The 26,979-nt window shown below is 40.9% G+C and overlaps 2 protein-coding genes across 3 annotated transcripts; one reads left to right on the forward strand and one right to left on the reverse strand.

The window, feature by feature from the left end:
- Positions 1-1,705: 1,705 nt before the first annotated feature.
- On the forward strand, positions 1,706-12,627 carry ric8b (RIC8 guanine nucleotide exchange factor B). Of its 2 annotated transcripts, none has more exons than XM_083917366.1 (10): positions 1,706-1,836; positions 2,623-2,670; positions 2,753-3,382; positions 4,408-4,502; positions 6,323-6,473; positions 7,083-7,181; positions 7,439-7,583; positions 7,737-7,881; positions 8,000-8,119; positions 10,328-12,627. In XM_083917366.1, the coding sequence occupies exons 1-10, from the start codon at positions 1,753-1,755 to the stop codon at positions 10,431-10,433; spliced, it is 1,623 nt and encodes a 540-aa protein (XP_083773492.1). In that variant the 5' UTR covers positions 1,706-1,752; the 3' UTR covers positions 10,434-12,627. The 2 variants fall into 2 exon arrangements, with proteins under 2 accessions (XP_083773492.1, XP_083773493.1); XM_083917367.1 differs by having other exon boundaries at positions 7,086-7,181.
- Positions 12,628-12,884: 257 nt separating this feature from the next.
- LOC310949653 (NAD-dependent protein deacetylase sirtuin-3) lies at positions 12,885-25,651 on the reverse strand. The gene is made up of 8 exons (XM_083917154.1): positions 25,549-25,651; positions 16,465-16,693; positions 15,308-15,526; positions 14,874-15,106; positions 14,458-14,558; positions 14,205-14,366; positions 13,913-14,125; positions 12,885-13,308 (listed from the first exon to the last, which is right to left on the reverse strand). The coding sequence occupies exons 2-8, from the start codon at positions 16,683-16,685 to the stop codon at positions 13,141-13,143; spliced, it is 1,317 nt and encodes a 438-aa protein (XP_083773280.1). The 5' UTR covers positions 16,686-16,693; positions 25,549-25,651; the 3' UTR covers positions 12,885-13,140.
- Between the last annotated feature and the right edge of the window lie 1,328 nt (positions 25,652-26,979).

A 26,979-nucleotide genomic window follows, 5' to 3' on the forward strand; every position in this document is an offset into this window, starting at 1 on the left:
TAATAAACAGTATATTCACATTTTTTTAAATTCAGAAAAGTATGTAACTTTTCTACATGAATAAAAAGCTTCTTATAGTCCATCGTCCGTTTCACCGAGACTACTCCTGACTCGGTAACACAAGAAGAAAAATATGTAGGTGGGTATTTTAAATACGAAGGCATTTTGACACTAGAGCGACTGTGGATACTGACACCTGTGACAGAACCTTCTTATTATTACTCTGTGACGGGTTAATTACTTTTAAATCGTCTCCATCATTTTCCACAACAGGGAACTTTAATACCATATCATTCTCATGTTGGATACAAGTTATATTTTCTTTGTATGTTTCCTGTCAAGAACATTTAAAAACTCTTGCCATATTAAATTAAATTTGATTTTATTTCAGTCCATAAAGTACAAAAACAAAATACAAGCAGATGTGTTTTACCTGTTTCTGTGTTCTAGTCTGCAAAAATCAATTTAAAAAAATGCAAAAAAACCAACAACAAACGAACAAAATACAGTACAATACAATGCAGAATAAGGACAACAACACAGAAATATAACCATTGCACAAAAATCGTTAAATTATTATCTATAAATGGACTTGTACTTATATAGTGGCTTTCACCCATACCCACTCTACCTCTGAGCCACAACCGCCCATATATCATGCAATATAATCACAATATATATGTGATATTATACATATATTTTATTACACATATTTTACCTGCATGCTGATTCTGATAGCTATCATAATTGAGATCACAATAAAGGTAAAGGTTTTCTTATTATTATTTTTCTTACACATTATTATTTATATTATAAACTTTGTATCTTCATATTAATAATTTGTATAGTTGTGTAATATAATTATTTTCTGTATGACCATTTATGTTTTATTTTTTACATGTTTAAAATAAAAAATGTAAATCAATAAATCAAATCGAAAGAATTCAGACAGAAAGCTGAGTATATTTATGTGGTATGCTTATTATTATTATTGTTATTATTATTATTATTATTATAGCATGCATTATAATCACAATGTGATATCAGACACATCAAATATAATATTATATATTTTAGCATTATTATTATAGTTTATATTATAATCCTGCTGTATATAAATACTTTCCTTATTAGTAGTAATTTGTATAGAATCAAATTAGATGCTATGCTTTCTAGTTGTGTAATATAATTATTTTCTGTATGACCTTTTGTGTTTTATTTTTTACATGTTTAAAATAAAAAATAAAAATCAATAAATCAAATCAAAAGGATTCAGACCAGTAAAGGATGAGTATATTTATGTGGTATGCTTATTATTATTTATTTAAATGAATTATAATCACAATGTGATATTATATATATCCAATATAATATTATATATTTTATCATTATTAATATTACTATTTATTGTGTAATCATGTTGCATATAAAATCATTTTTTTATTATGAGTAATTTGTATAGAAAGTAGTTAAAGCTGAGTATATTTATGTGGTATTATTATTCTTTATTTATTTACATGCATTATAATCACAATGTGATATTATACATATATCAAATATATTATTATTATATTGTATTATGATTCATTTTTCATAAATCTGCACATCACATTAGTGCTAGAGCAGAGAGCAGTCAGGGGAGTTTCCCTGTTGACAGCAGCAGACCTGAGCTAACAGTTAGCCTGTTAGCTACATGTAGCGTCAGGTCACGTCTCACCCAAGCTAACTCTGCTCCATCTTCAGATATCCATCATGGATTTAAACACTATCTTATCACAGCTCGACACTGCCAACGAAGAGGACATCGAGAAGCTTCTGCTGCAGTATAATGGAGAGGTAAGTCTCTGCGGCTGTGCAACCACAACAAACCTGCGGTGCTAACGCTAAGCTAGCTAGCTAAACAGTTAGCTTTGAATGGAGCTAAACACCCTAACAGCCTCGATGTTGACACTTTCATATGATTTTTTTAATGTTGCTTCATTTAACACATCACACCAACACATTTGAAGAAGCAAACAAGACCGTGGTATGTTGTTTAAAACGCAAACGTAGTGCTAATAATGCTACAAGCCATTTTATACAGCAATATTAGCATATTTAGCTGCTTATTAGAGGTATGAGGGGAAGATTTATATCCGGGTTTATTGATAATAAGTTTAATATCTGTATGTGACATTTCATGCTGCATTGTTCGGTGTCCACAATGAGCATCTTGTAATATGTCACTATGATAAAAGTAAGGATAAGTCTATTTATTCATATGTTTTTAGTTTAGTATTTTTCATTCATAAGCAAAGATTATCAGGTTCTCAACCCTTATTCCCTCTTTTTTGGGAAATTTAAGTCTAATGTTACAAGAATGTATTTGATGAACTTCCTTGAAGAATTCACATCAGTTTATTTACTTTAATTTAATTTATTTCAACTTATTGTTTAAGGAATTTATCCCTTTTGTGGTGTGATTTACTGTGTTTTCTATTACAAGATGTCCATTTGTGTTGTATGTATACTTTATGTGATTTATTCTGCTCTCTGAAATTACATTGTGTATTTTTACGTCTGACTATGATTTAATTTTTGATGAATGAATAAAAAACAATGAGCATCTCTTATCTGTTTCAGAACAACCGCACCTTCAGTTTTGACCAAACAGAAGAAACCCTGCGGAGTGTAAGTACTAGTTTTCAGAGCAAGTTGGTTATTAGATGACATTTATGTTACCATCTATAATTTTGTCACACTATCATTTCAGAAACTGTGTCAGAGTGTGTTGTCAGTCCTCGGGAGGCAGGTGCAGCCCAGCTGCCAGAAGACGTGTCTGGAGACACTCCGCATCCTGTCCAGAGACAAGCGTGTCCTCGCACCTGTAGCCACCAGGGAGGGCATGCTGATCCTGGGAGGACTGGCGAGGCTGAATGCAGGAGAGGAAGGAGATGACAACCATAACAGCTCTCAGGAAGACACCCAGACAGAGGAGGAGGAGAGGGTGGTGGTGGAGGCCTTGAAGTGCCTATGCAATGTGGTGTACAACAGTCCCGCGGCTCAGCAGGTTAGTGTCGACGTGCAGCTGGCTCACGGCCTGTGTGCCAGCCTGCGTACGGCCCTCACATGGCACCATGAGGTGGGCCTCTTCACACTGCGCCTTCTCTTCCTGCTGTCTGCTCTGAGACCTGATGTGAGAGGGGTTTTGAGGAGAGAACGGCATGCTGTGAGACTACTGACAGAGGTCCTGGAGCACACCCTGGACGTGTGCTGGGTTGGTCCCTATGAAGCTGCCCGTCCAGATCCACAGGCCCTGCCCATGCCTGCAGAGGACAATGAGCGAACGATGGAGGCCCTCAAAGCGCTGTTCAACCTCACGCTGTCCGACGCTGGTGCTGAGGTGAGTGTTTTGTGGTTATGTGTTGTAAGTCTGCTACACACAAGTAATTTGGCTTTGTTCTCTGACTCGTTGTTATAAGTATGTATGGAGGGGTTGAGGAGTAGATCAAGTATGAACCACCAGAAATATTTCTGGCTCATCATTAGCTCAATTACAGATTAGACTCTCTACAATAGACAAATGTTGTGTATCTCTAACCATCTGTCCTGTTTACGTTTTTCTGAGGAACCTCTCAGTAATTTACTGTCTGTAAATGTGACATAAAATGTGGAGTATCCCTTCCCTTCAAAAAGTCCTTAATCCTGCTTTTGAAATGGTCCATGCTGATGAGGGATTCCAGTTTGAATGATTCTGTAGTTTATTCCAAGACAGTATGAACAATACAATACCACAATCAGCTGAACAGAATTATTAACAACTCTAATTTTCTTACTGTGACAAAATGTCTCTTTTTCATAGGCTACGCAAACACACACACACACAGGCCAAAAAATGCGTTATCTCATCCTGTGAATAAATGGGACGCTATTTGGTACATATGCTTTTGGACCCACATGTCCAGTGTTATATTTGGTTGTGATTGATGTCGTTATCATGTAATAGTTTGTAGCTACAACTGTTTTTTGAAAATTATCAAATTTCATGCAAGTTGGACTGAAGGGGACACGTGACCCCAAAGGCTGGATCTGACAAGTGTAAGTCTTAATAACACCAACTTTAGTTAGGTTAGATCCTGCCCTCCTCTTTGACAATGTAGAAATCCAAACTTCCTCTTCCCCCCGCTTTTTTAAAGCTACACTAAAAGCTTTTATTTAATTCTAGGCTCTCCTCTTTTGGCTTTTTAAACTGGATGTTGTGAGGACTCATTTCATTTTAAGGCAGCTATTTTTGCAGTTAGGGCTTTGCTTCCAGGTCCCTGTCCTTGTAGCTCCAGAATTTTTCTACCTCATTGTTTTGTTGTTTACCTCTGAACAATGAAACTGTCTGCTTGGACTTCATGTTTTGGTGCTTTTTTGATTTGACAGGAAGACGACCACCAGTTCCGACTCATCGCTGGCATCCTGCGTCACCTGTTGATGCTGAAGACTGAGACGGAGGACAAAACAGAGGAAGCACACAGGTAGGAGGTCTTGTGCACATACATTTGGGTTGCTGCAGTGCCCACCAACCCACAAACTGTCGCGATCAGAAAACATGGGATTCATCAAGATTCGGCTCCCCGTCCTATTCCACCCACAGGCTCATTAGAATATACTATAATACCATCTCCAGTCTGAGTATCTCCACCCTTTGCAGAGGTGCACTATATTCCTCTCACAAGCCCATCAGAGAGGGGGGCTGGCGGCTGTGGCTCAGTGGTAGAGTGGGTCGTACTTCATTTGAGAGATCGGTGGTTCAACATGTCGAAGTGTCTTGGGGCAAGACACTGAACCTCGTGCTGCGCATGGGTGTGTAAATGTGGTGTGAATGGTTAGATTAGATGGTATGAAGATGTCCACCGCCCTCTGTGTGAATGTCAGTGTGACTGGGTGAATGTAACAAGTAGTGTGAAAGCACCTTGAGTAGTCAGAAGACTAGGAAGGCCATATAAGTACAAGTCCAAGGCCATTTAAGGCCCTTAAACAGAGCAGAGGGTGAATACAGGTTTAGTCAGACAGACAGTATAAAAACAATATGAATATGTGCTTTTGAACATCAAAGCACATAAACATAAAGTAGAAACCCAAAATGCAAATAGCTGAAAATGAGTATGTGTCCCTTTTTTAAAATGTGTAATATTTTTTAATATTCTACACCCTTTTCTTCGGGTGAAGGCGCTCTGCACTTTGCAACCTGTGAAACTTCATTTGAAAACTGATTTGCATAGGAAATCACACGGACTGACAAAGTGCTTCCACCAGTCAGCAATAATATATTATGCTAATACAAGGATAAGCGATGAGTGTCCACCGAGCAGCTGTTTGCTCACTGCAAATTAAGACTGACAGCCCCCGGTCTGATGGCAGACTGCAGTGTCGTGGGAAAAAACAGAGATTGTTTCATTGGCGCTTCTAGATGCTCAGTATCTTCTTCTCATGGAAATTTAATGCAGGAATGCCAGGAATTTGTGGCCATAGACTGAAGTTCAAACAGTGTCATGTAAAAGAGCCTGATGTTTCTCTTGGCCTGTCAAGTCAGAGGCTGAACCGGTCATGGCAGTTTGGCCCATTGACCGACCTAACTGTTTGAATGTGAGTTTGTGCTTTTCTACACACTAGCATCCAACATTACTGAGATTGTCTCTCCAGGTGAAGCTGCACACCACTATATCCTCCTTGCAGTTGTGAGTTATGTGCATTGGAAGAGATGTGATTTTTGGCTCTTGCAGTATTCACCATTTTAAACAAGCTTTTTCCTCCATCTCCAGCTTTCCCACACACCAGCTTCATGTCTTTTCAGAGCTCCCCTCTCCTTCAAAATCTTTCTCATTATTTGTCTCTAATTGGCTGCTGCAGGTCTCCTCAGAGCTGCTAATTAGTTAGAGCTCAAATCACGGGCAGCCTTGATGAATTTGACAGTTTTGAAGGTTGAATTTTCTGCTTACTACACAGCTGTGGATTGAGGTGGTGGTAAATATCTCTTCAACACTTCCATTATAAAACTACTTCCTTTATATTGCTGTCCTGTCAGCATAGATTTGGGAAGATTAAACAATTGGGCAAAGATGGGAGGGAAATGGAATCAGTCTTCACTTGAAAGCCCATTTCCCGTGTGAGCCAGATCGCACCTTGAGGTCATCTGGCAGCTCCTCATCAGTTGTTCCTAAATGTAGATTTAAAAAAAAAAAATTGTGATTTTGTTCTTTGTCATGAGGGCCCTTGACTTTGTAACAATTGTCTTGGGCAAAATGTCGCAAAGCTTTCATGTCTGAATGATCTTTTTCACTTGTTTTATCTCCAGCCATACCATCAACCTGCTGAATAACCTGCCTGTGTCCTGCCTGGACGTGTTAATCGACGTGCCGGTCCAGGGAGGACTAGAGATATACGGTGGTAAAAACATGGATGCAGTCCAGATGTTAATAGACTTCATGGAGAAAAGGATTGACAAGGTAAAGTTCATCCTCTGCAGCAAATACAGAGAGAACTGACACAGGAAATTACATTTAACAATGGTGAAATATATTACAGTATAGTGAAGTGATACCAGTGGAGTAAATGTTCATGTGTTGTAATTGACTCTAGGGGTGAAGGTAGATCTTCATTACTTAATGCATCACTGAACACACATTTTATTTTTTACGCCTGTATGGTGTAGGAAGAACTTAGAAACACTTTTTTCAATGAAACAAGGTAGGAGATGTTAGTAATGTGTCAAATGTTTGAAAATTTGGTGTAATTGTTTATTGTTAATTCTTGTCCGATGTAAATGAAATATTGTAGGGTTGGTCGTGAAAAAAGTGGAAAGTATGGGGACAATAAATCAAACACACTGTGTGCTGGAGCAGCAAACAGGGATGCTCTCCGGCCGAGCAGAACTAAAATACACTCGCAATGACACATGAAACGTTATGCATGCATGTCATTTAGTTTCACATCCGCCCTTTTTGTCTTCACCTCATTATTCAAAATATTATCCATATATATAATATTTAATATAATATATCAGCTGTTCCAGTTTGTGCAGCTTGTGAAGTGTTTGTGGTTTATGTCACTCCAAGCAGGGCTCCAACTACAAAGAGGGTTTGACTCCGGTGCTCAGCCTTTTGACCGAAGGATCCAGACAGCACAGGGAGATCCGCAGATATATCAAAGCTCAGGTACAGTAGCAGTTTAAAAGAGATAATAATAAAGTGTGTGACATTTCAGGTGCCCTGTTGCATTGAGCTGCTTCTTTAATCCTGAAGGTCAACATCTGCCTGCTGAAGTGTCTGAGTAAAGTACTGAAATCTCAACAGCATCCAAACCAGATTTAAATTACTTTATAGCTCATTAGCAATGTGTGTGTTTGTCTGTGAGGTATCAGAGCTGGGTTATAATGACATAAATCTGATATTTCTAATGTCTGCACCTTCAGGTACTTCCCCCGCTGAAAGATGTGAAGATCAGGCCTGAGATCGGCACCACCACCAGGAACAAGTTGGTTCGCCTAATGACACACGTGGACATGGGTGTGAAGCAGAGCGCTGCAGAGTTTCTCTTTGTCCTCTGCAAAGAAAGCGGTGAGCAGTGGTCAGATCATGTGGCACATCAGAGGAGAAAATAGGAGAATCTAGTGATGAAGTAGTGCACTGACATCTGCATGATTGCTAAGTAACACATGAACATTTATATGTAACTTCACAACATTGTGTATTTGTGGTGTTGTGTTGTAGTGGACAACCTGTTGAAGTACACAGGATATGGAAACGCAGCAGGACTCCTGGTGGCTCGAAGGCTTCTGGCAGGAGGGAGAGGAGAGACTCAGTACTCCGACGATGAAGACTCAGACACAGAGGAATACAAATCTGCCAAACCCTTGTGAGTGCTCTGCATATGTCTTAGAAGAAAACATTGACAATCCAACGTGATATATTAATGTGTATGCATTGGTCATGAATGAAACTATACATTAAACTTGCTCATCTGCTGGTTCCAGCATCAACCCCATCACCGGTCACGTGGAGGAGCCGATGCCGAACCCCATCGAAGAGATGACCGAGGAGCAGAAGGAGTACGAAGCCCAGAAACTTGTCAATATGTTTGATAAGTTGTCAAGGTAAATATACTAAACTAAACAGGACTCAGAGAGTAAATGAGCCGTTTCTTGTAGGAACTGCAGAAACGCCTTGTTTTATTTTGATACCAAAAAGTTTGCTTTTAGTTTGGTAGTGGACAGTAGAGAGGTGATGTCTTAAAATCCTTGATCAAGAGGACGTCGTGCGTTTGGACATTTTTAGGCTCCACCAGGATCCGAATTTGCATGAAATAAAAATAAGAGCTGTAGTTCATGAGAAAATGGTGGAAGTGTTTAGATATGTCAAGAAATATTAGTTCTGCGCTTGTATCTCATCAAATGTTCACTTGGCCGGACTTTGCACCACATTTAATTTAAATCTGTTGACAGGTTTTTGAGAGTTTTATACTGTTTTTAACTGTCTGGCATCTCTATTTAATGGAAATGGAGTCATGCCTGATTTCAAGCATAGAGCACTTTTAAATTCATATAATATTTAATTCGACACACTGTACACCTTTCCTCCTGGACAACCTTTCAGGCTCACACATTGTTTCTCGCTTTAACCTCTGTGGAAACAACAACACAGGTGTTCAGATATCCTGCTAACCAAACACACTTCAGATGCCACAGGAGTCCTCGCAAAAGAAACTCAACTCATTATTTGTCAACGGCTCGACCAACATAATTAACTTTTTCAGCTTGAACAACTGTTGCTTCCCCTGCTCAGATTATTCATATTACTCATTGTTTCCTCTGCAAAGAGCCCTGCTGTATTTGTGTTGACCTTTCCTCAGTGAGCAGAGGATAACGTAAGTCAAGCACAATGCCTGTACAAAGGTAACAGTGCGCTCACTCCCTGCCAACCGATTCATCAAAGGAAGAATCTCTTGCCGTTAGCCGCAGCTTCAATTAAGCCCGGACTTCGAGCACACCTCTGCATTCAGCTGGAGTAAATGGAAGCAGCCGGCACGGTACTGCAGCATCATTACCACCGCTCCGTTAATTATCACCTAATTGGAACACAGTCGGCTTGTCGGTCCCTGTTCCTTTATGTGCCGCATTCAGGTGTTCGAAAACACGTATCCCGACTTTATTCTTGTCATTCTGAGGAGCCAGTCATTGGCCAGACAGGGAGTGGACTGAGACAGAGGCACAACTACCAAACAAAGCAATTTGGGTGGAACGTGGACGAGGAGGAAGAGACACGGGTGAACAAATGTGCAGACATAAGAAAGCTGACCTCGTCTTTGTCAAGCCAAAGAGGGGGGTGAGCTGTAATGAGGCACGTGTGCCCAGAAAAGCAAGATTCCTTTCCAAGGCTGCGTCTTCTTTCTTCTGCTCCTCAGTAAAGGGGATGTGGTGATGACGGAGAGGTGCTTCCTCAGTACAGGCTCTAAGGAGATCGGTCAGAGCCCTGTAAGAATGTGCTCCCCTAACTGCTTAACTGGTCCTCCAATTAGCACATATTCTGCAACCCCACCCACCCACAGACCCCCAGTCCTCTGTCACTGCTGAGGAGGAGAGGAGCTTTTTTGTGCTAATTGGGAGAGATGATGTTTTGTGTTTTTGTTTGTTTTCTCTGTCTCGTCCTCATTTTACCTGCTGGCTTTAACCAGGGAGATAAGGCTGCGGACTGATGATGCCTCTCTGCAGGTTTCATCCCTGAAAATATGTTTTTAAAGAATGCTGAAATATTTCCATATTTAACCTCACCGAGAGCCTCCATGTTCTCCTGTCAAAGAACTTGACCCGTAGTTTCACCAGGATAAGTTGAATTTAATTGGAGGGAATCAGTGGGAATTACATGGTCATTTATATTTGAATGCAAATGGGTTCTTTTTAAAATCTTTGGTGGATAATTCTGTGATAAATCATCTCGGAGGGAGTGGTGACACACAGTGCAGGTATAATTGGATTAGGATGAAGGGGGCAGCCGTGGCTTTGAGGAGATTAGTTTGAGCGCTGATCCTGTAATTAAACTGCCAGAGTCGAGGAGGGGAGGAGGGCAGGGAGGGAGAGAGGATGGCCAGACAGGGGCAAGTGTCCATGAAGGGGGAGCGGTAGAGTGAGGGTCCTCGAGTTCTAGATGTAAGAGAGTAAAGATGTACAAGTGAAAGCCCTCTTAAGACTGTCCGTGAATACAAAGGGTCCTGAACAGACTTGGGTTTTGTTTACATTTGAAATAATAATTTACCTCCCTATCTGACCCCCTCTCCATCCCTGATGTTTTTCTTTTCGTGTCCACAGGCAGAACGTGATCCGACCAATGGGGGTCAGGCCTGACGGGACGTTAGCGCCTCTTGAAGAAACTCTATGTGATCCACCCGAGGACTCAGGATCAGACTCTGACTAGTGCACTGCACATTTAGGCCACATTTTCCCAGGCTAAGCCCACTTGGCCACAAACACACGTGACGCTGTGACCCATTTCATCAAGGTCTGGATCATTTGAAGGGAAGTGCCCATGAAGGTGGGTCCGTCAGGTGCTAAAAGCTGGCTGAACCAGTGTGCTGCACTAAGCAGTCAAAAGATCCACACGTTGTACTGATACCTCCCAAACACTTTACTCAAATACTCCATAACTTAAACTTTTAATTGGCAGATATCTTTATAATGAGTGGATCTATAGTCAAGACTGCTCTGACGGAGAAACCTAAGCTAATGCTGGAGTTTAGGATCCACTTTTTAACTTTTATCACCCAGAAGTCACTCTAAATTGACTTTAAAGTTTAAATAGTGGTAACTGATTTTGTGATACCCGAGCGATCATTACAAGTCTTGATATTTTAGTGTGACAAATACTGGCAAAAATAGCGCATCAGGTTAATGTTAAATGTTTCCATATAACTTCTCTTTATGTGTAAGTTTATTTCAAGTCGAGTTTAAATGCTATATAATATGCTGACCCATTGTGACTTATTCAGTCTAGAAATATTACTTTTGGTGATCCAGCCCTGAACTGGGACACAGCTCATCATGTCCAAGGAAACTCTAGAGGCGCTGCCGCAGCAGTGAGACATTTTTTAAAGTGGACTCGATGCGTGGCAGAAAGACTCTGCAGTGGCGTCATAACGCATAGGAGGCCTCCCCGGTTACTGTTGCACCTTCCTCATTTATTTTACCGCTCCCTCAGTTTGAAAAAAATAATAATAATAGGAATAATATAATTGTTTGCTGGATCATGTGTATCTCACTGAAAGCGCTGTTACGGTTTGTTAAAAAGTGTCATTGGGTCTGAATAATCATTCCTTCGCCTGTACTTTTGTTTTTCCACTTTGAATTTTTTTTTTTTTTACGTTTCTTGTTTTTTTTTCTTCTTCCTGCTACATGATGATTTTGTCCACTCTGTATGTGTAGATGATTCAAGTGCACATTATAATTACACACACACACACACACATTTAAATCATGTTGTTGGTTAAAAATCATGAGGCCTGTCCAGTACGGACCATAAGAGTGATGAATATTTAGAAATCAGGCGTGTCAGCGTGGATAGATTTAACTCCGGTTTGGTTGTGTAATAAATGATCATAAACGCTGCACACCAAACTATCTGAGCACAGAGCTTGTTGGTTTACGGTCATGTCACTGAAAGGTGTTTTGGATTTATTTGAATTTAAAGTTAAGTGATGCAACCTTTTCCAGTGATAGCAAACAGATTGTTTCTTCTTGTTTTGGACTCAAGTGACAAAAGAAATGTTTAAACTGCAATGATTGTTTTCTAATTTACTTTTTGCCAAATCTGCATGATGTTAAATCAATCAAGTGATGTTTTTTTGCTAATTTTATACGAATACACAAATGCGGTGTCTGTACAAACAGAGTAAATTTTTTTTTTGTGTTGGTGCAATTTTATTTTGTGTAAAATCTGCCAGTTCTGAAAATAAGCTGCATGGTTCATCATGACTTCACAACAGATTTGGCCCCCGGACTGAAACCCTGTTTTCGATACGTTTATATTTAAAAAAATAAATAAATAAATGAATGCTGATTACAATCCAGAGAAACGTAACACTGCTTTAATCAGAGAACAGGTCATTAACACAGGATATTACAGGTGACACTCGTTTAATAGAGAATAATCATGAGCACACTTTTCACCTGACCTGTAAATCACCACTACTGCCTACACTCTCTCTCTCACACACACACACACACACATAATAAAAGTAATATTTAACTCCTCTGGAGTGTCAGTTTCAGCTGGGAAAGCCTTGAGCGGTCAGATATACAGGTAGGTCACAAATTAAACAGGCAAAACCAACATTAGGGGTCTCAGTGAGGTGATGACGAGTCCCCACAAGCCTCCAGAACAACTAAAGTGCTCCTTGTCATAGATATATAAAACCGTTCAGTGGCCATTTGTTCCCGTTTCTTAAGGTTTTTCCTTTTAAATTTGTCACGCATCTGTAGATCACACTTTTTCCTCTTGTGCTCCTGTGTAAATGCCTTCTTTTTCTTTGGGATGAAATTGTGAAAAGTGCATGTTGATCTCTTCCCCACCTGGAAAGAATATGATATGGTAATAGTTTTATTTTTGCACATTATTTACATACTGTAAATAGCACCACATTTGTTTTATGTAGTGAGGCTTCCACTGAAACGTTAATAAACTGGAGAATGAGAATAGTTGTTGTTTTCTGACCCATACTTCATAAACCTTATTAAAGAAAATGACACGAAAAATGCAAATAACACAATTATTTTTATTAAATATTGTTTGAAATACAGTGTTGTGCTGATATAAAAAACTTTAATAAGTTTACTAACATGGGATGTATAAAACAGCTGGAGAAACGTAAGGACTTTAGTTACAGGCTTCAGATATACAGGTATATTTACTAGAGTTCGGAATGGATCCTTCTTTAATAAGTGCTTTAAATACGCCTGTTTATACCTTGATAAACTGATTTACATATGAACATAACATAAACATGACACACTGAATTAAAGATGAAGAGGTAAGATGCACATTTGATCACCTGGACACAGACAATAACCACATTAAAAGTATGGGTGTATACATTTAACCGTCTAGTGCCATCATTTATGAAACAGCGTCAGTTGCTCAGAAGAGATGATGCAGAGCTCTTGCTGTCCGTCTCTGAGTCCGTCTCCTCGCTGCCGCTGCTGGCTGCTCTCTGACCTCCTGACCTGGACCTGGATGTCTCCGTTCCACCTGGAGGCTCTGGCGCTGTTGGAGGGCTGCTTATCAACGTAGGGATGCTCTGCAGAGAGGGAGAGTGTTTTAAAATAGAGGCCAGAGGCAGTTAAAGAAAACACATCAGAGTCTGTCGGGGAGTTCTGCATATGTGAAAAAAAGAGTTATATAAAGCCGCCTGTGGCTCCAGAGAGAGCTGCGTCTGATAAATTGCTTCAAGTTATGTCACTTGAGTCCGCTGCAGTTGTGGCTGAAGACGGCAAGTTGTCTTTTCATGTTACATTAGCCACTGCCAGCATAACACGCCCAATCTCTTGGTGTTGAGTTGCATTATGGGTAATGTAGGCACCAAGGAAAAGATTGTGAAATAAAACAAAATGATATCTTTGGCTCTACTGCATCGATTCTGATACTTTTCAATAAAAAACATTATTAGTCTGACAGTGTTACAGGAGAGAAATGCTAAATCAGTAGAGACTTCTGCTCAGAAGCCGAACACGTCATCTGTTCACACTGCCCCGGCACAGAGCTGGTTTAAAATCAGTTTCACCGTTGGCTTGGGTTTATATATGTTCCCCACTTTTACTCACCTTGATTTTGCAAAAGCTAAAGTTAATAAAGAACCCAGAGACAAGATTTTTTTAAAGCCTAGTGCTTAAAATGGAACCCACCACTGTTTCCTGACTCCTCATCAGCTCCTCAATGTCCTCATTCCAGCCCAGCATTTCAGCAAACCTCCGCACTGTGTCCTCCAGGTCACCCAGCTCCATGTGGTCTCCTCTCCGCGCTGGGACCTTCTCAAAGGGACCCACAGCGTGTCGGTTCAGGAGGAGACGTGGTACGGTGGAGCGCACCGTGTTTACCAGGCTGGCAAATGGCTCAATCTGAAACAAGATTTACCTGCTCACAAAATGTCCTAGAACCTCACTAAAGGTACTGGGTTCAGATGTTAAAAATGTTTACCTGTAAAGATGTGCCCATAATGATTAGCAGGTCGGCTTTGGGGAAGTCTTTAGTGTGGAGGAAATACTTTTGAGGAAGGTCCTCCCCAAAAAACACGACATCAGGTTTGACTGTTGCAGCACAGAATGTGCATATGGGGATGTTGTCGTTCATTATGGCATGCTGCAAACAAAAGAAAGCATTAATCTGTCATCAAATACAGTGAATTACTGTGTTAAGTTGAATGTTTTTTTAAGAATGGGGTCAGACAAACCTTAGCCTCCTCAGCAGGATAAGCAGTGTAGCACAGGTGACAGGAAGCGGTCTCAAAACTACCGTGAGCTTCCACAAGTTTGTCATCAGGGATGCCGCACACTGAAGAAAGTTATCAGATATTATATCAAATGTTGAGAGCAAACAAGGGAAACAAAGGAAACAAAATAGGGTGACACACAGTAGATAGGTTAGCTACACAACAAAAAAGAGAAACTTTGCACACCTCCAGTTTGTCTCCTGGTGGTGCATTCAGGGACATACTGTATAGGAAAGTTAAGTTATATGTACGTTTAACATCTCATTGCTTGTAGATAAGTACTCAGCTGGTGGGAATGCATTTTGATTTACATTTTACTGTGCATGTTTGTGCTCGTAATTTAGCCTTTTTTTAGTTCCCTTTGAGATCTCACTCACGTTTCTCCAGCCCGTCGATGTTCTGGGTGTACATTCGGAGCAGCAGGCCTTTGTGATGAAGCATGCGGATGAAGTAGTGTATGTAGTTGGGTCGGTGGCTGCCAGGATACAGAGCCTTGGCCAGCGAGAAGAAAGGCTGTGGGTCGTTGGAGAAGTAGTCAACGTTGAAAATAGCTTCAGGGTAAGGGATGTTGTACTTCTCCAAGTTGGCATAAAGACCTGTTCCTGGAGTTCTGAAAGTGTGGGAATGCAGACAGTTTGGGGCATTTCTGGCGATGCTTTCATTAAAGAACAGCTAACAATGAGTGTCTTGCGCGTATTTTTTTCCTGGGCTGGTTTTAAACTGGTATAACTTTAGGTAGAAAGGCACATATAATACTAAAGAGCAAGATGAAGGTGAGGGTGTCAAGAGAAGATAACACACAAACACCAACCTGAAGTCTGGGATGCCGCTGGCTGTGCTGATTCCTGCCCCGGCCACCACCACCACGTTCTTACAGCGGCCAAGCTTCACCAGCCGAGCCACAGAGGCTAGACCGCCCCGGGATGAGGACTTAGCAGCTAACGCAGACGGACTGCCCTGAACAGAACTGGAGCCGGACGACTGACCAGCCTGCACAGGGTCAAAGCTACCTTTGGACGTCTTTTCTTTACTGGAGAGCAGGACGAGAAAAGAGACACTGATTAAAAAAAACATCCTGATCGCTCCAGCATTGCTCCCTGCTCGCCGTCTTCGTTACAAATATCCAAAGCTTCTGGCATGAGATCTCACGTTAACTAGACAAGAACTTGGGTTTTTTGTTGTTTTGTTTTTTTAATTTTTATTTATTTTGCATTTTTTTATGTTTTAAGTGAACCACAGCCGTTACACAACAATGCAAGTTGCCAAAATGATGCGAGGTGAAAAATAAACTAAAAGTAGGTAAAGTAAATTTATAAAAATAATAAAAAGAAGTGGGGCACACCACACTGGCTGCATCTTTCTTCACTGCCCATTAGGTCTGCTGAGTATTTAGAGTTTGGGTTTTAATGTTGGTCTGAGGTAAACTTTTAAAAGATGCCCCTCTGCGTGAGAAAATGTGTTTTCAAGCCATTCTGTGCACTATATTTTTACCATATAGGCCTACATTAACATCCACCTCACAGCATTACTACAGTTTAGTATGCATGTACAGTAATAATCCTACCCTCTCATTTATTTAAGCTGCTGTAGATGTCTCTTTCTTTTTTTGTGTTCCCCAGAGGATGAAATCTGCAGACTTTGGTGATCCCTGACTTTTGGAAACAGACTCTTTGACCTGTTTCAAATTGGATCTGAGACAAGAAACTGCAAATACTGAACCCGACATTTCTTCCATTCCAACATGGGGATTTGTATCTGGGATGCCTTTTGTTGTTGCATGTGTGTCCAATTGTTTGTTAATTTATGAACAGGCATGTTTTGTTTGTTAATCGCTGATTGAGCTCGGTGTGGCCTCCTGCTCTCATTTATATTCTCATGTTTGATTGCTGTAATGTTCCTAATCCTTAATACATTAAAAAAATGTAATTCATTAATAATGAAGTAAAAGTTACTGTAACACGTTCCCACCTTATAGGTAAACCGTCCAGTCCGCTCACACTCATCTGACTGAGGTCCTGGGCCAAAGCAGAGTCTGTCTGCTTCCTCCGTTGTTTTCCATACGGACCCGCTCCAGAGTCCTGGGTCTCTGTGGGGTCGGTGTGCCTGGTCTGGGAGCTGGAGCTGCGGGTCATCCTGGTGACTGGAGGCTGGGAGGATTTTTTATCCCAGCTGGACCTGGACCTGTTCATTCCAACACCTGTTGACAGCAAGAAAAAAACAAATCATTCAGTCCAAATGAAACATCAATCACTGTTTATGAGCTGTAATACACGTTTCCTCTGTGCTGTCAGTGCAAAGGGGAATTTGTCAAAGAAGACATTTGAATGTCAGACATAACATCTTACTTTTAATTGTGCAAAATGGAAAATATTTTAATAACACCCTTTCCCCCTAACTGCACTAATTATATATTGACTTGTTTTCAGTGATTTGCTCTCCCTCCATCTTATGTGTCCCATATTTAAAAAGCTGTTACACTGAAATCATCCTTTTCTCTTCGCTCCCTTTGCACAGAGAGAAGCTGATATGTTTTAAAACTGTCAACTGTTGAACAAAAGGTAATGGCTGCAATATATTTAGCAACCCCCCCTGTGCTCCTCAGCAGCTATGCTAATACAGTCCACAGCTGTGGCAGCTTTACTGTTCAGGGAAAGCGGAGGGTAGAGCTGGGGGGGGGGGGGGGGGGGGTGTAAGGGGGGGTGAGAGTTAAAAAGAGGGGTGGCAGAGGTGAAAGGGACCCGTAGATTGACTGTGTGTCAACAAACCCAGCTGGGAGAGAAAAGAGGATGCCCCCTAACGGCCCCCTCAAACTGAGGGAAAAGGGGAGAGAGGGGGGTCCAGAGATAAATGGTACGGAGGCGGGATTCAATAAAGAGGGAACAGAGGAGAAGAAGAAGAAGAGGAGGAGGAGGGCTTCTTTTCCAAAGCTATTCTAGGCCTTCAAACAACTTCCATGAGGAATGAGTGTGAGTGATCAGGGAGAGGCAGAGGACAAGGAAACAAAAGAGCTACAACCCATAAAACAAGGCTGCCTCAGAGGGCAGCAGGGAGATAAGAAGAGCTGTTCTCCAGAAGCACCTTATCGCCCTCCGGAGGGGACGGGAGAGGAGGAGAGGGAAAGGAAAAAGAAAGGATATAGCAGCAACATTTAAAGAAAATGTGTCATCATGACCAAGCTTTAAAGCCTTTGAACCGGGTAAAAAATCTCCCACTCTGCAAACCCCTTTAATTTTAGCCACTCAATCTTCTTTCACTTTGCCTCCTTAAATGCTGAAGCCCCCACGGTACTGCTGTTTTTTCTCTCTCCCTGCACATCCTTAAGAACTATTAAAAACAGCGGGAGGGCGACGGTCTCGGCTTTTGTCTGGACTCCTCTCAAAAAAGACACTGCTGAGTACAGGCAATAAATCACCGGCCCAGTTATTAAGGTCTCACAGATGGTGCAGTGTAGCAGCAGACCCAATATGTCAGCATGCCCTCAAATCATATCTGGAAAAGTGACACTTGCACAAAAAGTCATGCACACAACCAACATGTGTACACGCGTTTTCCTTCGTAAGATGTTATGAATTGAATTTAACTCGACTCTTGGAAAAGAGGATAAACATCTAGAAAACTGTGGTGAGGCGGAGGCAGCAGCCGCAGCAGCACGTTTTCAGGTTACAAGAGAAAAGAAAACGCTTCCACGGCAAACTTAACAAATGTGCACAAAAGTTCATTTTTATGAGATCAAACTGCTTTTCTGTGTTTTAACTGTCCACTTTTTTTATCTGATAAAACCCTAATTATGCCACAAGTACTATTATTATTCTTTAATGACAAATAAATCCCTTCATAAATGACAAAAGGCTTTAAAAGGATTTGAGAATCGCCCCTTTTACACACTGCTTGTTCTCGCAGCTCTCTTCAGTCAAAAGTGTGTGTGTGTGTGTGTGTGTGTGTGTGTGTGTGTGTGTGTGTGTGTGTGTGTGTGTGTGTGTGTGTGTGTGTGTGTGTGTGTGTGTGTGTGTGTGTGTGTGTGTGTGTGTGTGTGTGTGTGTGTGTGTATGTGTGTGTGTGTGAGAGTGTGAGAGTGTGTCCCAGTACCGGACCACCAGGAGTGTCGCTGCTCTTATGAGGGTTACAGTTATCTAATTAGGACAGTCCTGCAACAGTGGGCACACCTCGGTGCTCACCGTTACCCCCACCCCCCGCTTAAAAAAAAGTCAGGCTCATGGATAATCCTTTCACAACTTTAAGAGGCTGGGACCAAAAACCAAACACCAGCGAAGAGCAGCAGGAAGAAAGTTTGTCTCAAGACAACAAAACGCAACAGCAGTTTGTCTTTGACGTACGGTCTGAAACACTACAACAACGTGAGGTAGAAAAAAAAAACAGAACAGAATTTCAAAGATGAGAAAGAAATGCAATAATACATGACCTACTTTCTTTAAATAAGTTGTGTATGTAATAATAAGTTTATTTTCAAACTTCTTTCAGGTTGATTTGCACCCCTGGTTGGAAATAACTTGCTTTTTTCTTTTAAATGAATGAAACTCTTGGCAGACGAATGGTTACAGAACATGCCAAATAACCTTTGTTGCATGTCAGGCCTCTCTCTCATCTTTTCCAGTTTGCCTCTTCACCGTCATCTGTCCAAGAAAAGGCAAAAACGCCACGAGAAAAGATTCAAATGTAAAAAAGAAAATTTAAAAAGAGCCAATGAAACTTTGTTCTGTAAAAAAAGAAGTGAAAAATGGGTATTATAATTTGTTTTTAAAGCCCAAGGTGACTTTAAAAACAAATTGTACAGTTTAAAATAAAATAAAAACAGAGGAAAAGCAACAAATAATAGTTGAGAAGCTGCAACCACAGATTTTTTTTGGCATTTTTGCTTTGATAAACTTAAAAAAAATCAAATATTAAAGTTGTTATTGATTCATTTTCTGTCGATTGACTCATCTAATCTTTCACAATACTTAAAGAGGTGTTTTAGGAAATAAAATAAACTAACTAACTCTGTACAATGATCCACTTAATCCAGCTGTAATTCAGTTTACATTTGTCATTATGTTAACGTTATGTTTCCTAAAGTACTAAAAAAAGAGCTGAAGCATCCAAAATCAGATCCTCACTCACTGTCAACAGCAGCCCCCTGAGCCTGTGGACAGTCTTGCGTACTTTCTCTCGAGTGTTGAGTGTTAATAATGTTTACCAGGTGCCTCTGGAGTAACATGTCAGCTGTGTCCTAAAGGAGATTTGGTTAACTTTAATGAGGGGCTTTTCTCCTGCAACCCCAGCATTTAACCCTCCACTTACAGCAGAATTGAGGACAGTCGACTTTGATCTCCTCTGCCCCGTCACCGTCCTCCCCCTCTCTGCGACACAGGGATGGCAACGGGCAGCCCGGTCGCCATGGAAACCTCTTAATTACTTAGCTGGAGAGGCAACAGCTCCGTGTCGTCCTTCCCCACCTGCTCACTAATGACATATCACTCTGTGTAGCATCTTTGTTGGACTCTCAATTGACACAAAGCAGCGAGTCCTAATTTGTGTTAGTATTTTGTTTGCCCACACAGAGCGGGAGGTGGGTGGCGGAGAGCTAATTCTGCCCAGTGGGTCGATGGTTAATGTCTCTTGTCCTGTTACTCCTCAGGGTGCTTACCAGCCCTAAATTAAACACCAATCTACCAATAATGGGATGTAATGTAATTTGTACGACCACAATTAGGGTGGGACAAAATATCGATACGGCAACATGTTGTATTACTTTCTCTTGCGATACATTATCGATACACTGGCACACAATATCGCCATTTTTTATTAAAAGAGGGAAATGAGTATTTTTTGCATTAATGTATTAGTTTTCTGTAAACTTCATTTACACTGATATAAATGATTTTAGTGAAGCATTGTTGTATTCTCGCATTTTAACCAGAACTGTTCTGCTTTCTGGCGGTTCGGCCTTTTGCCAGTCCATGTCTATTTTGCACTGGATTGATGGCACACAGGGACCTGGACGTGTGTGTGTGTGTGTGTGTGTGTGTGTGTGTGTGTGTGTGTGTGTGTGTGTGTGTGTGTGTGTGTGTGTGTGTGTGTGTGTGTGTGTGTGTGTGTGTGTGTGTGTGTGTGTGTGTGTGTGTGTGTGTGTGTGTGTGTGTGTGTGTGTGTGTGTGTGTGTGTGTGTGTGTGTGTGTGTGTGAGCTTCCTGTTTCTGTGTAGTGTGTGATTCGTCACGGTCACGCCTCTTTAGGAGTGTATTGATTCCAACGGGAGAAAAGTGAACGTGAACACAGATTATGATCGCTCCCTTTGTCCCATAGTCACTGAAATACATGTTTAACCCATTTTAGAAAAGCCGCATCCCTCCTGAGCATTTTGAATCTAAAACGGCATCAGATGGACAAGAAAAGTGTTAAAAATAAAAATTAACTTTGTTTGTTTCTGCCTCAGCATCAAACTCTCACCAGATCTGGCAACGTAGCTAAGCAAATGTCACAAACGCCTCCAATAACTATTTTTTTTAATGCTAAATATGGCTGTGTAAAAATCTAATGTTATGCAAACATACAGTAAATAAATGATGCACATATAACTTTCATCCACCCACATGACGTTCAAAATTCTTTCAAACGAAGGAGCGCCCATCTGTAGAATAGAGAATATTTGACTAAACTGAGACTTTATGCACTTTGTTTCATCGCAGTTCCTGTGAAACTGACACCACAATGCACTGAATAAATACATAATCCTGCTTATTGTCTTTTATGGGGCATTTTTTTTCTCCTTCAGTTGCAAAGATATCGTAATGTCTCTTGGATGATTGTCTTGCAATGTATCGGCTATCGCAGAGTCACTGTACATATCACGATAGTATCATAACATAAGCTACTTATAATACTAGACACAGTGAAACTATAGCATGGACTTGGTCTTATATATATGGCTTTTCTAGTCTTCTGACTACTCAGACTCAGGCGCTTTCACACTATTTGTCACATTAGCCCATTCACACCCCAGTGGACATCTACATCTAACCTAATGTAACCATTCACACCACATTCACACAGCCATGCGCAGCACGGGGAGTAATTCGGGGTTCAGTGTCTTGCCCAAGGACACTTCAACATGTGGACCGGGGGAGCTGGGGATCAAACCGCTGATCTCTCAAATAGAGGACGACCCACTGACGGATCCACAGTCGCCCCCTATTTAGCAACAGCAATATAAATATAAAGGCTGTCCAGTTCATTAAAGTCATCTAAAGCTCATCAATTAATCTGCTAACTCATTTTTTGATTAGTCAACCGTAAAATGTAAAATATTCTTGTTGTGTCACGCCCAATATTTATTAATAAACATATTTATGATATAAAACAGGGAAAAGTCACAAATGTTCACATTTAAGCAGCTGGAACCAGCGAATGTTTGATAAATGCCTTTAACGATGAACCGTTTATCAAAATACAGGGTTGGTAAAGTTTTTTAAGAGTAAAATTAAGCACTTTTAAGAAACGTAAACCAAAGAAATCCACTCATGAGACTCTCTCATCACATCGGGGGATTGTTTCATTGTCAAAGGTTAAAAAGACATTTGGGTTACATGAGTGATTGTGCAGATTAGATTGAAAAATCAAGCATTTTCATAACCTTGAAAACATAATGGTTCAAATTAGGTATTTTCCAAACTTCCAAGACTTTGTATGAACCCTGAAAATTGTTTTTAAAGTTGGGTTTTAGTTGTCTGTCAACTCATCAAAAGGGTCAGTCTTGGTTACAGAAAGAGCCTTTAGGAAACACAAAAGTCTTCACCTTTAAAAAGGAGGGGCATTACCTCGACTGTTAGCAAAGCCTGTTGTTGAGGACACAACAGCGTGTCTACGTGTGAACTATTTGTGAACGAATCCTGATTTTTAGGGGGAAAAATAACCACTTTTGGATGTGAATTTAAGCCTAAAAAAACTAAACGGACGTAGGTCACAGAGGAGCTATAACAGTGAGGCGACACTGGCACCTGCTGGAACCAAAACCTCATTACACACGAAAACCATCCCATCATTTTGAAAAACACACACTGACTCACATACAGTAGGTCGGCTCCTTTCATTACGTAGAAGTCAGTTTACTGCAGTGCAAGCAGAGTATGTCTCCTGTTGCTGAAAGTGATATAATTCACTGATGAACAGACCAGAAGAAAGTTAACTACAGATTTGACAATTGAGGGTCATGACCGAAAGAACGAGGTCACGGGTACAAGCGGCCGAAATGGGTTTTCTCAGGAGGGTAGCAGGAGTCTCCCTTAGTTCAACCATCCGTGAGGAACTCGGAGTAGAGCCGCTGCTCCTTTGCGTTGAAAGGAGCCAGTTGAGGTGGTTCGGGCATCTAGTAAGGATGCCCCCTGGGCGCCTTCCTAGGGAGGTGTTCCAGGCACGTCCAGCTGGGAGGAGGCCTCGGGGAAGACCCAGGACCAGGTGGAGAGATTATATCTCCACACTGGCCTGGGAACGCCTCAGGATCCCCCAGTTAGAGCTGGTTAATGTGGCCCGGGAAAGGGAAGTCTGGGGTCCCCTGCTAAGGGCTGCAGCAACATAGAGCTGCCTTTGGACGCCTGTCTGTAAATAACGGCGGGAAAAAACTATCAGCGAACGCAGCAGCCGATGCCGATACACCTTAAAACCGCAAATATCGGCCGATAACATTGGCCGGGTCGATGTATCTATCACTAGTACAAAACATTACCAGATCCTGTTATGATAAAGATCCCCTTCAGATATGTTTTAGGAAATATTCTTTGTAGAATATTTATAAAATGTCTGATATTAGACTTAGACTTAGATGACCTAGATAATATTTCATCTGCACGCTCCGTCTCACTGAGAAATCCAGAATCTATAAATATGCAAATTCTTCTTATTTCAAAAACATTACAGGACAAAAGCTGTCTCCACTCTCTGTATGTTTCACCTGGACAGGGTTGTACAGTGCAAACCCCCCCAAAAAACCATGTCTGTGTTATGGATTCAATAATGCATTTACACTGCAGCACGGGCAGATGAACAGCACCCGGTCTGCTCCCCTAAAGCTGCTCAACTACGGCAAAACGCTACTAGACCCGACATCGCTATTCTAATTAGGAGTTATAGTCTGCGTTTGTAAATGCAGTGTAGTGATGATACAGACATTTAAGTTAGGGGACCTGCCGATGAACGTTCACCGAGCGGTCGTCACTCCAGTGTAGTTCATACACTTAATTCACTCTCTCTTTCTCTTTCTAAATACTTTCTCGCTGTTCGTGCTTTAATAATTAAAACGAAATCTGCGTTTGTTTCAGTACAATATTCCATTGAAAGTTCATGGAAAATGACTCTTTGATTAGTGTCAAACTACAGTAGACTTAGCTAACTTTTATTACTCGTGCTACAATTAAACGCAACAGGAGAAAACGTTACCACACGTGTCATTCATCAGCAACTTAGATGACCGAGATAATATTTCATCTGCACCCTCTGTCTCACTGAAAAATCCAGAATCTATGACTATGCAAATTTGTCTTATTTCAAAAACATTACAGGACAAAAGATGTCTCCACTCTCTGTATATTTGACCTGGAAAGGGTTGTACGGGTCAAATACCACACAATAAACTTGGGAACGGTTTTAAAATTATAGACTAAAATGTTCTTCAACCACTTTGAAGTCAAGCCCTGTGGAGGCTCTATGCGTCACACTTGTGTACGCTGAATATTGAACCGTGATTGGCTTTCACAAGAGTTGTGATGTCACAAATCCTGCTCAGATTTAAAAGGTGAGCACAGAGAAACTTTCCCTCTTCAGCAGCTGGCTTAAATGTAAAAACAGTGTTACGGTGTCAAACTCTGCACAGTGAAGCTCACACATCCAAGTGAAACAACAATAAACAAACACATATTACGGACTGGACGGGGGGGGGGGGCTTTAAACTAGACAGGATACAGAGAGAACAACTTCATTGTTACAACAAGGATTTGGTATTTAAACCAACAAATGTGTCTTCTGTGATAATATTGAAACTACTGCCCATTTATTCTTGCAGTGCATTTATTCTGAGGTCCTCAAAGCAATTTGAGTCAAAAGCAACTGGACTTGGTTGTTTGTCTTGGAAGACGCTTCACCTCTCATCCAAGAGGCTTCATCACTTCATGTACGCGTCTGACCAGGCTGGGACTGGTCCAGATGCGCACCTCTTGGATGAGAGGACATGGGTGTCAAACTGATCCAGTAAAGGGCCGTGTGGCTGTGTTCTTGCTTGGTTGGAATGAAAACCTGCAGCCACACGGCCCTTTACTGGATCGGTTTGACACCCATGTCCTAGACAATTAACCAAGTCCAGTTGCTTTTGACTGAAAGTGCTTTGAGGATAACGACGACCTGGACAAATGAGAACATTCACAGGTTTATTCTGAGGTGTTTTGGCTTGATCTGCATGACATTTCTGAACTTCGATTCTCAAAAAGACTTTGTTTGCGGACTTGTTATGGTCAATACCAAAGATGACTGTCTTGTCAACAACCTCCTCCATGCTCATGAAAAATGTCACATTCACAAATCCAAGTATATAAAAATGAAATCTTTTTTTTTATATATTTCACCATGAATTTATTTTGTATGTCAAAACCCTTAAAGTTATAAAACTCAGTGACACTTTTTAACTTTATTTAAGAACATGATTTACAAAAAATTAATACAATTATACATGAAATTAATTTAAATTAAATTAAGAATTAATTTTAATTTAATAATTTATATTTTTATTAGATTATTTTATTATATTTTTGAACCTGTGCATCTCCCAATCATTTATAATAGTATAGTGTGAATTAAAGCCATAAATATATATATTTTTTTTAATTTATAAAAAAAAAGCCTTATTCCTCAGACTGAGCAGTGTCACGTGAGGTAAACAGAATAAGTAAATACAATACCAGGCTTTTCCCTTTAAAGATGCACATGCTCCACTCTGCAGGTGGTCGTGCACACCCCCTCTAGTATTAACACTAATAATATTAACGTCATAATGGGACTATTTTGTCATTACCTGCCTTTCCAGACGGCGGAACTTTCTAGTGCTGAACAGGAGGCGACAGCAGAGAGCCAGCCGGCGGACTTCGGGTCTTTAGTTGTGCAACTCGAGGTGTTTCTCATCCAAAAACACCTAAAAGTGTGCGGTCGTGACGCACCAGCCGCAGCAGCCTGCTCAACATCTGATTCAGTCGCAGTAAAGGTGTTTCCTTCTCAGGCACTTTGTCCTCACGCAGCGCAAACTGAGCTTTCTGCAGGAGCGAGCTGTCACTCCGCTGCTGTTTCCGGGTACTGAATAAACCATTACGAATACAGGCGGGAAACAACAGCTGGAGTCACGTGTGTTTTGTGTTTCCGCCTCCTCAAATAGTCCCTTATTTCACAGCAGACATGCAGCAACATTGTCCTGACATAGATATTGGATATTATGTTCGTTATATACATTACATGGACTTAGAAATAGCAATGAAAACTATTGAAATTTGTAAATCCTTACTTATATTTCCTTAATGTTTTTATTTTTTTTGTTATGGTACCCCTGTGTATGACATTTTGTCTTGTTCTGTCGTTGTCTATTTGTTGTTTTTTTGTCTGAAACATGATGAAATAAAGAATAAAGACAAACAGAAACATCTCATCTCATCTCATCTTCAGCCTCTTATCCGGGGTCTGGTCGCGGGGGCAGCAGCTTTAGCAGGGGACACCAAACTTCCCTTACCCGGGCCACATTAACCAGCTCTAACTGGGGGATCCCGAGGCGTTCCCAGGCCAGTGTGGAGATACAATCCCTCATCCTAGTCCTGGGTCTTCCCCAAGGCCTCCTCCCAGCTGGACGTGCCTGGAACACCTCCCTAGGGAGGCGCCCAGGGGGCATCCTTACTAGATGCCCGTACCACCTCAACTGGCTCCTTTCAACGCAAAGGAGCGGCGGCTCTACTCCGAGTTCTACACAGTGGCTGAACTTCTCCTAAATATCTCTCATAGTTCCTCTTGATTTTCTGTGTGAAGTCAACTCCAAATGCACCAAATAGGTTCGTTAAATATCCAAATCTGCGCTTTCCCTGGGACGCTGACTGTTTAATCCCACAGCATCATAATTGTTAATTAACATATAGGTAAGACCCTTTAGACACCTATATAAATGCAGGTGTTGTGCCTTGTTCAAACACTCTGGAGTAAAACATGTTCACCAGAAAAATAAAAAATAAAATAAATAATAACTTAATCAGTAGTGAAATCTATGCACTTCACACTGCAGGAGCAGGATTTACCGTATCTTGTATAAGAAGTGGGTGGATATGAAAAGACATAACAGCATTTGCATGTCTTGATATTAAAAGTGTTAAGCAAATGTTTGTTTTTGTTATCACAGTTGAATGAAATGGAGACTGTGTTTGCATTTGTGTTGATTGTAGGCCCTGGACCATATTCATGCACTAATGTAACC

The sequence above is a fragment of the Echiichthys vipera genome, assembly GCF_963691815.1.
Source record: "Echiichthys vipera genome assembly, chromosome: 7".
Classification (NCBI taxonomy): Eukaryota; Metazoa; Chordata; class Actinopteri; order Perciformes; family Trachinidae; genus Echiichthys; species Echiichthys vipera.

What these genes read in the sequence shown, in the direction of transcription:
- ric8b (XM_083917366.1), top strand. Translation starts at nt 1,753, where the DNA reads ATGGATTTAAACACTATCTTATCACAGCTCGACACTGCCAACGAAGAG. An exon ending in TGCTGCAGTATAATGGAGAG is followed by an intron (nt 1,837 to 2,622) that starts GTAAGTCTCTGC and finishes TATCTGTTTCAG; the next exon opens with AACAACCGCACCTTCAGTTT. An exon ending in TGTCCGACGCTGGTGCTGAG is followed by an intron (nt 3,383 to 4,407) that starts GTGAGTGTTTTG and finishes TTGATTTGACAG; the next exon opens with GAAGACGACCACCAGTTCCG.
- LOC310949653 (XM_083917154.1), bottom strand. Translation starts at nt 16,685, where the DNA reads ATGAACAGGTCCAGGTCCAGCTGGGATAAAAAATCCTCCCAGCCTCCA. An exon ending in AGCGGCATCCCAGACTTCAG is followed by an intron (nt 15,107 to 15,307) that starts GTTGGTGTTTGT and finishes CCACACTTTCAG; the next exon opens with AACTCCAGGAACAGGTCTTT. An exon ending in ATCCTGCTGAGGAGGCTAAG is followed by an intron (nt 14,367 to 14,457) that starts GTTTGTCTGACC and finishes TTTTGTTTGCAG; the next exon opens with CATGCCATAATGAACGACAA.